Source organism: Rhamphochromis longiceps, linkage group LG6 (assembly GCF_057381845.1).
Source record: "Rhamphochromis longiceps isolate RC_006_pf linkage group LG6, R_longiceps_female_GT1.1, whole genome shotgun sequence".
Classification (NCBI taxonomy): Eukaryota; Metazoa; Chordata; class Actinopteri; order Cichliformes; family Cichlidae; genus Rhamphochromis; species Rhamphochromis longiceps.
In genome coordinates, this window is record NC_140562.1 from 26752819 (window position 1) to 26765116 (window position 12298).

Sequence of the window (12298 nt, forward strand, 5' to 3'; positions counted from 1 at the left end):
TTATAATAATTTATGGGGGGGGGGGGGGGGGGGGGGGGGCATTTGCGTGTTTGGGCTTGTTGACGAAAAGCGACAGCAAAACCTGACCGTAATAACACGAAAAGCCTACAAAGGAACACTAAATCAGGAGATCTATATCGTCAGGACCAGAACTATCCATTTTGTAACAAACTCTTTTCACGAGATACACGCAGAGGAAGACTGTACGCTCCAACTGCAGAGCAGTGACGTTAGCTGAAGTTGTAGCTCGACGTATTGCACCTGCTCCAAAGTCTCTGAGTCCGTGCGTAAAGAGCATCCTGCGTAACAGGTGTAGACCGGCAGAGGAGGACAGAAGTTGGAGAAACTCCTTTGAGCACTCTTTTGGGAGACACTGAAAGGACACTAAACAGAAATCCACCTGTGAACCAACGTTTTCTTATTTCTAAGTAAAAGGAAAAAAGAAAAAAGCGCACTAGTTTTACGCACGGCGCTGTAATGTTACCTATCAACCTGCATAGCAATCAACCGGGAATGAATCAGAGGTATCAGAGGAAATGAATCTAACATGAAAGGGAGAAAGAGAGAGAGGGAGAGTGGGGTGTGGGCGGGAAAGTTTAGTAAAGTGGAACTTGGTAACAGATGCGAGGGAGGGGGCGCGGCCCTGAAGGGAAGGGTGGCGGTTGTAAGTTGCATGTTATGTATGCAGGGCCGTGCGCGTGCGTCGGAGTGCACGTTAATGTGTGCACGTGAGCGCGTACACCCATTGAATTTGTGTGTGCAAGCTCGTGCAGGAAAAGGACAGGACATGAGCGCACATTGAGAAAGCGGCTCTTTTACTCGGCGTGATCATTTCACGCTTCCCCCCGAACCCTTTTTTCCACCTAAAGCGTTTAGTTGCAGCTGACTGAGCACTTGCAGGGAGTGCAATAGGGAGCGGAAGGGTCGAATTATTTCAACCTACAAGTCGCCCCAAAAGTAGGGGACAAAAAAAAGGGGGGGGGGGGGGGGAGAAAGGGGGAGAGAAGAAAACTGCCCCAGAAAGGGAGAGAGATAGGGAGAGGGAGAGAGAGAGAGAGAGAGAGAGAGGAGGAGGAGAGGGAGACGCTGGAAAAAAGTTTTTGATCTTTTCCTTTTTTCTCCCTCCATCGCCTCCCCCTGTTCTAACCGAGTAACATGGACCAGGGGCCCAAGAGTCCTGCGCTGCGGCTGGGAAGAGCAGGTAGGGTCGCGCCGTCTCACTCTGGCTATATTTTTGCTCTCATCAAGAGCTAGAACTCATCTGCTTATCTAGTGAACTTGTGCTTTTCTTGCTTTTTAATTTTATTTACGACAAAACTTTTAAACTGACGTTAAAGTTTAGCTTTTTACAAACGTTTCTTTAAAAAAAAAAACTTGCTTTAAAGCCGTTCCAAGTTATTAAACTATTACAAAAACTATACAAAAGTTTCTGGAGTTGATCTCTGCAATGAAACACTCCGTAAACTTTTGTGCTAACTTTGAAGTGTAAAACGTGCTTTACTTGCAATGTTTTCTCTCAAGTTTGTGACTTTTGTGGACAAGTGCAGAAACTTTTAGTCTTCGTGTTGCTGTCTTTTAGAAATTCCTTAGGCTTCATTTAAAGAGATAAAGAAGATAAAAAAAATGTGCCTGAGTGCTGTCGGTTTATAATTTTGCTTCTTTAAAAGATATGTTTTGGTGTTTATTTGCTATTTTGTATTTATTATTATTTTCGTCATTTGCTGGCATAGAAGGAAAAGTGGCTGAAGTTGCTGGGTTTGGGTGGCATTGAGCTTCAGGTCATCTCCACGTGTTGGTCAATCACCTGATGGGGTTAGCTTAGTACCGAGTGGGTGATTAGAACTGAAAGGCAACGTGGATTTGCGCAAGATCGTGGTCCCTGTGTATCTCCACGTCTCACAAATGTGTGTAAAATGCGTCTTGTGAGGGTGGCCATGTGAGATATTTGTTTTTCTAGTTTGTTAAACAGAAGTTGGCGTCTCTGGTCGTTTCAGTCAAATGCAAATCTCTAAAGGATGTGAACTCGACTCTTTCCTTCGTGTCTCCATTATTTTATTCAACAGGTTAATCTCCTATAGGCCTATTCATAAAACAGCAGGGTCTGGTACAGCAATGGATCAGGCCATCGACCTTGTTATGGCACCCAATGGATATCACATCGTTTCATATTGCTGCCCGCTGTGTCTGCATTGATAAAACGTCGTTTGTCATTAAGAAACTGTGGGTAGGTGATCAGCCTCTTTGAACGGGCTCCACGCAGCTTTTTTTCCTCCAGAAAAGCAACATCTGCTTTCATGACCCCTCCTTTTGCCTGTTAGAAAGAATATTGAAATGTACGCTCACAGATTTAAGACAGCTGTTGAATAACATTTTTAATAGAGGTTCAGACTGCAGTTAATGCTGTTTTGCGCATTCATTTATACTATATTGCGTCAAGGAGGACTTTTGAGAGCATGGCACTTTGTCTTGAAATAGAATTTTTTTTAAAATCTTGGAGTCACCCTTCTTTGAAAATTTCTCTACAGATGATGCCACTGCTCTGTAAGACAAGCCAGGGCTCCTCTGCAGTCTTTTGTGGAGTGGGCCTAGCCCCTGATAAACGGTGAAAACGATGGGATTTGTAGCAATTGGATGATAGCCTTTTAGCCACTGAGGAAATCAGAGTTTAAAGGAGGGCCCCTCCCATGCTGATGTGTAAAGTCTTCTGGGCCCGGGGCCTGTACCTACGGCCTCTCCATGTTTCCTCTCACTTTAAGATACGTGCCTGGAGTACAAAGGAGAATCAATGGGGAAGAACATGAATCTAGAAAAGCTTCTGGTAGTGCGTGAAAGAGAAAAACTCGATTCTTTCCATTTAGCTTGGCTGTTATTTCTGTGAATTATTATTAAAACAACAACAACAACAACAACACGCAAGGCATTTATCTGTCTTATAAGACATTTTCAACACTCGTATATGATGTTAGCTCCCCTTGGCCTGTCTTCTGTCCACAGTAAAATACAGGTGTATTGAGAGTAATACGACCCACTCAGTGATATCGTTTCTCTGCGTATATTCTTCTGCGTCATTCTCTACCAGCCTGTTTTTATGCAGGCGCCTCGGAAACCCAGTGAACTGCTCTGCACTACTCTGACCATTCAAGCTTCAGCTACAGGATTTGTGTTTTCCAAAAGTCAAAGCTGACACGCCACCGTATAAAAGTTGTTGACCAAAACGCTCACTAAACTGTGCAGAGTACACTATGTGATGCACAACCGATACCATGAAAATGGAAGAGAGAAAGAAGTGAGGCAGGGGAGGGGAGGGAGAAAGACAACCATGACCTCACATGGCGTAGCCTGCTTTAGCTTTGACCTCAAGTGCCCCATCATAGTAGAGAAACTAGGCTGATATACGGCCATGAGGCCTTTCTATTCCACCTGGCAGATGACAGACTGGTCTTTACTTGCATTATGAAAGAGCCAAATGATTACAAATAGGACCATCTGATCGGGCCTGTGGGTGGGACAAGCAGTCTCAGCGATTTACCTGCTTGGCACACGGTCGAGTTCCACCCCGGGAAGTCCAAGACGGTTCACTCTCTAGTCCATATATTTTATTTATTAGTTATGACTTTTATATTTTATAAGCAAATGAAAACTTAAGAAGAGATACGGGAGCTTTCTCATTATGTTTACAGTCAGCGGGCGTGTAATAAACGAGCTGGTGGAGTTAACATGCGCTATTAATTTTTCATTGCTTTTTCGTTTTGAGGCTCGGGCGTAAAAAAGCAAAACAGCCGAAGCCTTCTTGGCGGATAGAGGGAAAAGGGGAGAGCAGGAGTGAAAGGGGGGAACTCCTAAACAACAACAGTGGGTTCAATTTGCCTCCAAATGATTAGCACAACTCCACCACATTCTTACTAACGTTTAAAAAAGTCTACAAACCCTTCATCCTTCTCCTCCTCTTCTTCTTCCTCCTCCACCACTACCACCCTCCCATCCTCCCGTTTCCAGCAGTGGAGAGGTAATGAAATATGGTAATGGTTTTGGATCCCCGGATTAAAGTCGTCCTACCCTGATTGAAGTTTTCTCCAAATTTCAAACCCTAAAGCAACAACAATTTGTATACATGATTGATTGTGTTTGGATTTTTTAATTGCTTATGTATTTAATTTGCAAATCGGAGAGACAAGAACGACGGCTGTAATTTACTTCTGTGGGGAGAGAAGCGCTCGTGTCTATATCTCAGTAAATAAAAACAGACTGGGTGCAGAAGGAGAACGGATTCAGTGACAGAAATACGTAAAGTATCATATGGCAGGTTTTGTTTTTGAGTCTTTGTTTGGAGACCCCTCCAAGATAGCAAAATAACCTGCTCCGCCAATACAATATATATTACGAATTTACTACTAGTATATTTATATAGAAAGTAAAATGAGATATTGTCATATTTTAAAACTAGGTTCATTTAGGCCTATTTTAAACGTCACGAGGCCAGGAGATTTTTTTTTCCACTCTTGGTCCCACTTCAGAGAATTTTCAGTATTATCAGCGGTCCCCTGCTTTTCGACATTTTGTTTCGTCTTGTGGCCTAAATTCAGGCCTGAGGTGTAGGTGGCAAATCTAAATATCAAAATTAAAAATATTACTACTACTTCTTTGTGTTTTAATTTTTTTTCTATTTTAATGTTAAGAAAAATGCAAGGCTAAAAACAGAATGAGGCTCGTCTGCTGTCTGTCGTGTTTTTCCACGAGGCCTCATAACTGATGAATACTCAGCAAAGAGATGTGAAATATGAATGAGGATTAGCGTGGATCCTGAAAACAGGGTCTACTTTCAGTGGATTAAAGAACAGAGACGTGGAATCAATGGAGATTCATGAAAACGTATTTTGTGTTTTGGATGTCTGGGTTAGTGAAACAGACAAAAAAGAATAGAAAGAAAGAAAATGTTTGATATGCAGTAATCCCGTGCTGGGATTATTGTTCTTCCTGTTTTAGGAGATATTTTGGTCCTTCTAGGCCTTCACTGGTCTACTTGGAGGACTTAACTTAAGGTATGTTCATGGTAAAGTTCCTGTAGGCCACGTCTTGTCTTCGTGTGTATGTGTGTGCACCTGCATGCGCGTAAGGGGGTGTTGCCCAAGGTTGAACGCCCCCTCGTGGTTAGTTCCGCAAACATCCCATACAGAGGAGCCAGTCTAACCAGAAAGCAAAACCCCAAAGCCTCCAAGCTTCCAGTTTTTCAGAAAGATTTCTGAAACAGCGTCAAAATGTGTTATTTTTCATTTTAGGGATAACTTTTTATTTTCTAGTTATGCTGTACTTGAGTTTACATGAGCTCTCTGGGCTGATGCGCGCTTTAAAATGAGCAGAAGTGCAGATCATGAGAGGAGCAGAGGAAAGACGCTAACAACTGCAAATCAAGAAATCTGCTAATCTAAAAAATTAAATAGACTCAATCATATCACAAACTGACCTTTTCCATAACTGTGCATTGCCTTGAGGTACATCGAGCTCGTAGGTCTTTTGAGGACAAGCTTGACAGGTAGGCAGAATAACCTAAAGACTGTTGTGGTTGTTGTTTAGGTCTCCATTGTGACACTGACTTGACAGATTGTAACAAAAGCCGCATGCTTAGTGATGCTGTTAGACGGGCAGAAATGACTTGTGCGATTCTGCCTCCTGTTTAAGTGTCTGTGAATGACTGTACAAATATATCTAATCAGAGGGGTTTATGTGCATGCGGCACATATGCACCAAAACGATTAAATGTCTAGACACAGGAAGAAGGGAAATAACACTTTTTAATTTGGCTCATGCTTTAGGCTATTTGCTTGGTTAATATTACCGGAGCGAGGCTTCGATATGCCCTCTCAAATCAGGTGGGACGAGCGCGTATTGAATCCCCTCTTGTAGTTTGGTGAGTAAACGCGCAGCTCGCCAATTGCTTTTCGTAAAAACCGACATCCGTTTGGATCCGCGATCAATTAGGTAATGAGTGGGAATGCATGTTTCATATGTTTTCTCCCAGTTGTCCCCCTAGCTAAAGATTTATAGCATTGTGCTGAAGGAAGAGGGAGGAAACAGAGAAAGTATGCAGGGCCAGTTGTTTTCAAAAACACTCTGACTTTGGTAGACCTGTGCTTACGTGAATATAAAGATTTTATTTATTTTAGTTTTTTATTTTTTTTATTTTTATTTTTTACTCAAACGCGTTTCCCAGAAAGGCTGTGGGCCTATGAAATCTACTTTTGTCCACTTACAGCTACAGTTACTCATGCAACAGAAAGATGGACACTAGCTATTTAAGTTCTTCAGCATCCCTTCATTTATAAAAGCCTGCTGCAACTAAGCCTCATTTTTAGTAATACTCAATTAATTAGCCATTTAATATTGACATGAATAAATTGAGCGCAAATGGGTATAAAGGCATTAGGTTTTTTTTACTTCGTTAATTGAAATTAAACATATGATCATCTACTCCCCGAGCCGGGCGTCCCTTCGCTGAGCCTCACCATTGGCTGACGCGTAAATCTGCGGGGCGTCATTGGTCTACGGGATTCGCTCGAGCCAATCGCCACCCTCCCCCGCCCGATTCTATCTGGGGCTGGCGGTGACGTGTGGCTCGCGCTCACGCTGTGATTGGCCAGATTCCCTGTGAGTGACGGGCAGCTGGCCGGCGCGTGTAGGTTAGGGTTCCAGGGGGTTGGGAGCGCGGGCGCTGTCCGCAAGAGACCAGGTCCTGAAACTCGCCGTGCGCCACCGCGGATGCTGGGCGCAGGCAGCTTTCTATTGTATAGTTAAAGAAGCCCGTTTATGTACAGACTTGAATCGCAGTCTGTGGCGTTTTTTGTGCTTTGAGCGCGGAGAAAAGTAGATCTTTTTTTCCCTTAAATTTCGGAGAGAACTGTTTTTCTTCTCCGGCGCGAAAGAAATCAAAACTCACGCACAAGCCCGCATCTTCGTTTGTGCAGGGTTCCTGGTCAGCAAGGAGGAGGAAGGAGAAAGAGTGACCGAGGGCTGAGTGCTGCCTTTCGTTCCTTCAAACAAGGCAACAGATATCAAGTCATCTTCAGTACCTTCTGTTGAGAAAGAGGGAGAGCGCGTCCCCCCACACCCTCCTCCTGTGCACTTTTTCTGTATTTTACTTTTCTTTTTGGGGGGATGTGAATCTTCAAGATGTGAGCACTTATCCGCTGTCTTTCATGGTTTTTTATGTTGATGGGAGATAACCGAGTTTTCCAGTAGAAGCAACCGAGGACGACTTATCGCAAGAAGCAATGTGCAAAAAAGAACTTGGGACAAAATACAGCCGCGAGTGGATCTGTAACGAATATTTTTGTCTTTTAAAAGCTCTTTTTAATGTTTGTCTTTTTAAATATTTCTGAACAGACTGAGAGGAGAAAGTTCAGCCTCCGCCGGGTTAGTCTCAGTTCAGGGGTCACGGCCAGCGGACCGAGAAGGAGAGAAAGGAGGGAAGGCTACTTTGTTTATTTTGCGTATTTATTTTTTATTTTTTGGCAAAACTTTTAACATTACCTCAATATTTTTACGACCCGGGACTGGTGCAACTTGGTGATAATGAGAAGCTGAAGGAATGAAAGCTTACGCCGTCGTCTCCCTCCTCTGGTTTAGGAGACGCCAGAATAGACCCGCTGTTGTGTCCCATCCCCATGAGGAGGGGGCCCATCTTTGATTCATATTTTTGAGGCCGGTTCTTTCTTCCCCATCCAACTGCAAATCCTCCATTTTCGATGTTTTAATATCGTTGTACCAGTTTATCACAAAGTGTCGCCTTGCCAGCATCGTATTTTATTTTTTAATCAAGAAGAAGAAAAAAGTTCCCTCTTTTAAAGGGAAACAGGCGCTTTTCATTCATTGGAGGTCACGGTCTTTCAGTAATATTGGCCGACTGAAGCGAGGAGTCCGTTGGCATTTTTTTAAAGACTCGTAATAGCTCGCTGGGGCCCTCCAGCCCCATCTTTCCGATGGAGATTCACTGTAAGCACGACCCGTTTGCGGCAATGCACAGTAAGTGTATGCGTTTATAATTTCCTTCATCTGCATCTGCCCTGAACTGAACTGTCTCCCAGACCGACAGCTCTGCGTGCATGTGCAACAATAACAGCAAAGAGTAAAAAAATAAAAAAAAATAAAAAATAAAAATCATAATTCGAAGAATTGAAATGTCGATTTATTTGTAAGAATATATACAAAAACATATGAAAACGTGTTTTTTTGTTTTGTTTTATTTAATTTAAATAGGAGCTCCCGATTTCGGAGAACTCAAAAAACAAAACAAAACAAACATTTTAGGCATTTTCTTTTTCAAATACAAAAAGTGTTTAATATTGGATTGTTTGAAAGTACTTTACAAATATGTTGCGCACGCGTATCTTTAGGCTGCTTGTTATTCTTTCTTATTATTATTTGAAAAAATCAATTATAAGTGACTTTACAATGTGGATATTTTCTCAGTCTTTAAATATGGACAGAAAACATTTACAAATCTTATATCTTATGAAATTATACATTTTTTTTGTATTACTTACCTTACCAATTGTTTCTTACAATTTAAAGCTGGATCATTTTTCATAAATGTGCATATTAAAATGTCAAGTAAGTATAAATCGACATGAGTTTTGGGTAGAATGAGGAGCTGAGGGGATTTGTGAATCGTGTGATGAAATGCAGGTTGCGCACATTGTGTCGGATTTGATGTTTTGTGGGAGATGGTTTGCTGTGCTTCCCTCTTTTGAAGCGAAGAAGTTCAGGGGTCAGAGAGGGTCGGGGAGAGGGAAAGAGAGAGAATGGGAGAGAGTGGGAGAGAGAGAGAGAGAGAGAGACTGGGGTAACAAAGCATGACTAAAAGCTGAACCTGATCCACAAACAGTAACCGCAGTGTTTCTGCACATAACCAGGTTAGACTGCACTTCACACACACACACACACACACACACACACACACACACACACACACACACACACACACACACACACACACACACACACACACACACACGGATCCGGGAGATTTTGAGATTTTATGCGAGTACCTACAAAAACTAAGCCCTCGTTTTTACCACACAGCAGGACACAGTTTTATGTAGCTCAGTGTCTTGCTTGAGGACACCTCAACAGAGTAGCTGTATATATATATATATATATATATATATATATATATATATATATATATATATATATATATACACACACACACACACATATATGCAGGGGAAGGCTGTGCAGAAGGAGGGGGATCAACTTTTGGTCACTCAGTCGTGACATGGCGGAGCCTGCTTTGTTTTTTCGGTTCATTTTCCCCTCTCCAAAAATGTGCTGCTGCGCACCTGTGCGTATTTATGAAGAAAGAGTCAAACAGTGATAATAACAAAAGAAGAAAGTCTTCTGCTAATATTAATCATTCTGAATTTGAGCACAAAACCTCTGCTGTAATTATAAGCAAAATGTCAGGTTTATTACAGTGCGCACTGAAACTACTGCAGTGTTTTGTATTTAGAGTGTTAGGCAGTAAAGACTGAAGGCTGATGCTCAAAAAGACGTTTAAACTGTTAAATTCGTTTGTTTTTTTTTTTTGCAAATTTGCATAAAAAATGTCACCCCCTAAATCAGCAGGCTGCACGGTGGCAGTACATGTTGTGTTTTCTCTTTACACTCAAAAGTCAAATAAAGCGTCCTACAAGCGTTTCAGCGTGTGGCTAATAGATTATGCGTTATATTGCACTTTAGTCCCGGAGAGAAGCCGTGTTATGTGACTGACATAGTTTCCCACGGTGTGTTGCTCTGTGGGATTTAAAAAAAGAAAAGAAAAGAAGAAGAAGAAGGAGAAAAAAAGTGCTGCACACACGTATCCAAAAGCTAGAACGAATCACGTTTCCTCTTCCCTGCCGTTTCAGCAAAGCCAATGATCCGCGGTGCTGATGGCAGCGGCGGGGCTAAAGCTATATATGTCAAAGCGCGGAGACGCTTTAAAACGATTACACCTAAAAATGTCAAAGGTAGAGAGAGAGAGAGGTCGGGAGGAATCGACTGTGACGCGTGGAAATGTTGTTGGGAGAGTTTGGATGTGCGCTCCATGCCAGTGTTGGTGTGCGTGTGTGCGTGCAAACGGGTGTGTAGGTGTACTTCACCTCATCAGGAAGTCTGTGAAGCATACGGGCCACAGACTTTTAAATTTAAAGCAGAGGCAATAACACACGATCCTAAAGTTTCATGTGTTATTGTGAGGGCGTAACAAGTGCGTGTTCGTCCCAAAAGCCTTTCCCAAATATTTTATTTGACAAAAATCGGAGGTTTTTCACCTACACGGCTGACACTTATAATTAATATTATTTTTCTTGCTATTATTTTTGCTTAAAATCTCATTCCCTACAATCATTTGCCTTACACACTTTTATAACGATGATTGAAACGTGAATAGCCCACATATGTGGCTCATAACAAGCCTGAGCACTCACTAACTTTAAAGAGTTATTTCTACCACGAGCAACACCATAAAATAGGGATATTTAAAATATCTATACCAGGTAATTGTGATGGTAATGAGTTGAATTTCATAATCACGCATTGTAATGGTAATAGAGGCATGCTGAATATTAAGTAGGCGAGGCCGTGGCCTACCGTAGAGACTCGCGAGTTATAGCGTAAAGAAAATATAGATCTGACTTTCTAATGTAGAGCTACACTGAGCCGGAACAACAGCAAAGAAATGTGGAAAAAATGGATTAATCTTAATCCAACAGATCGACTCAGACGCCATCGTCATAATCAGTGTCCGCTGCAAATATGAAGTTTACTTTAAATTATTTAGTTTTGGGGGACTTTTTCCTCTGTGAGTTTCTTTGAGCCTCGATTCTTCCACCAAATATTAATTATCCCTCTGTTCACGTAAAGAAAATACAAAATAGCACTATACGTCCAAAACGCCCGCCTGGCACATCTCACCGATCTATCCACTGTTTGCTCAAGGAAATTTGCTTCATCTGTATTCTCGCAGGCGACTTTCCAAACAGGTTTTCGGCCTAAAGTAATTTCTAGTTGTTTTTTTTCTTCCTTTCTTCCCCCTCTAAGACAGGGAGCGGAGAAAAGAGAGAGGGGACCGGTGGCGTTTTGTCGCGATTTCTCTTTTGCTTTATTTTTGAGTCGTCAGGCCGTGACGGCCCAGATGAGAGATGAGAGAGAGAGCTATGTGGACAGAGGGAAAGAGAGAGAGTAAGAGAGACACTGAGGAATGTGGCTGGAAGAGAGAGACAGAGAGCCTAATGGACCTTATTTTCTGGATGGGGGAGCGCGAATATATTCTGCTTTATCTTTGTATTTCCCCCTCCCGGAAACAGTGAATCAATCAAACGTTTAAGGTGGCGCTGGGTTCTTAAGGCAGCTCCTATAAAGGGTAAATAAATAAAATACAAGAGGGATGCATAGTGACCGCTGGTCCCCTGGCAGGGTGAAAATGAAGCTGCTGTCTCTGCCAACACCCCCACACTACCACCACCTCTGGAGACTTCAGAGGTTCAGTAGAAAGATATTTAAAAGCCAAGGCTAGTAATTTGGCAAAATCTTCATTCTGCAACAAAGTCTCCTGAGCTGCTGATTGAATTTCTGTGAGCAAGTGGTTAATTTGCTTGGTCAGAGGGATGAATTACTGGCATCTGTCAGTAAACCCACCCAGCTGTGGGAACATCAGCCCGGGTTTCTTCTGTAATTAGTTTTAAGGACAAGAAAGGAAATCATTTCTTCTAAAATTAGGAGAAACTTCCGAGTTCTCTTACTCGGCCTTGCTCTGGGCTAGCACCGTTCACCTCTCCAGCCTGATGCCTAAACATGGCATATAACCCTCTGAAATGAGAACTTGTACAGCGTATTCAGAGAATTACGCTACTGAGGCCGATAAACAAATGCTTTTATAGATTTGCGTTTCTCCCTATCAGTATTTATGGGCTTAGAAAAATAAATTTCAAACACATAATCCACACAGCCTACCCCAAGAATGGTGAGAGTCTGAACGCCTAATACCAACAGTAAATACACAGATAAGTGAATAAATAGTTATCGGGAGGTTTTTGTAGGTCACAAGTCATTCCTCTCCATCTCTTTACAAAGCAAGGCGTATTTCATGCCCTGGCCCAGATAGGAAGGGTGAAAGGAACCATTTCATTTACTCTTATCTGAGGAAGGGGGAGGGAGGGAGAGCGAGAGCGAGGGAGCGTCTTCTCTGCAGATACCTTTGGTCAGGAGGAAGTAGCGCAGTAGGCTTCTATAAACCATTCTAGAAAAAAACCTTCTTTTATTC

At 42.3% G+C, this 12298-nt stretch overlaps 1 protein-coding gene across 4 annotated transcripts in view; it reads left to right on the forward strand.

Moving 5' to 3' along the window:
* The first annotated feature begins 797 nt into the window (after nucleotides 1–797).
* pax5 (paired box 5) overlaps nucleotides 798–12298 on the forward strand; it is a 56473-nt gene continuing 44972 nt past the window's right edge. For 2 of the 4 annotated variants that reach the window (XM_085409958.1, XM_085409960.1), the window contains exon 1: nucleotides 6708–8016. In XM_085409958.1, coding sequence (XP_085266084.1) covers nucleotides 7974–8016 — 43 coding nt within the window. In that variant the 5' untranslated portion in view covers nucleotides 6708–7973. Of the gene's footprint in view, nucleotides 1202–6707; nucleotides 8017–12298 lie in introns of those variants that run through there. The other 2 variants (XM_085409957.1, XM_085409959.1) reach the window with 2 other exon arrangements.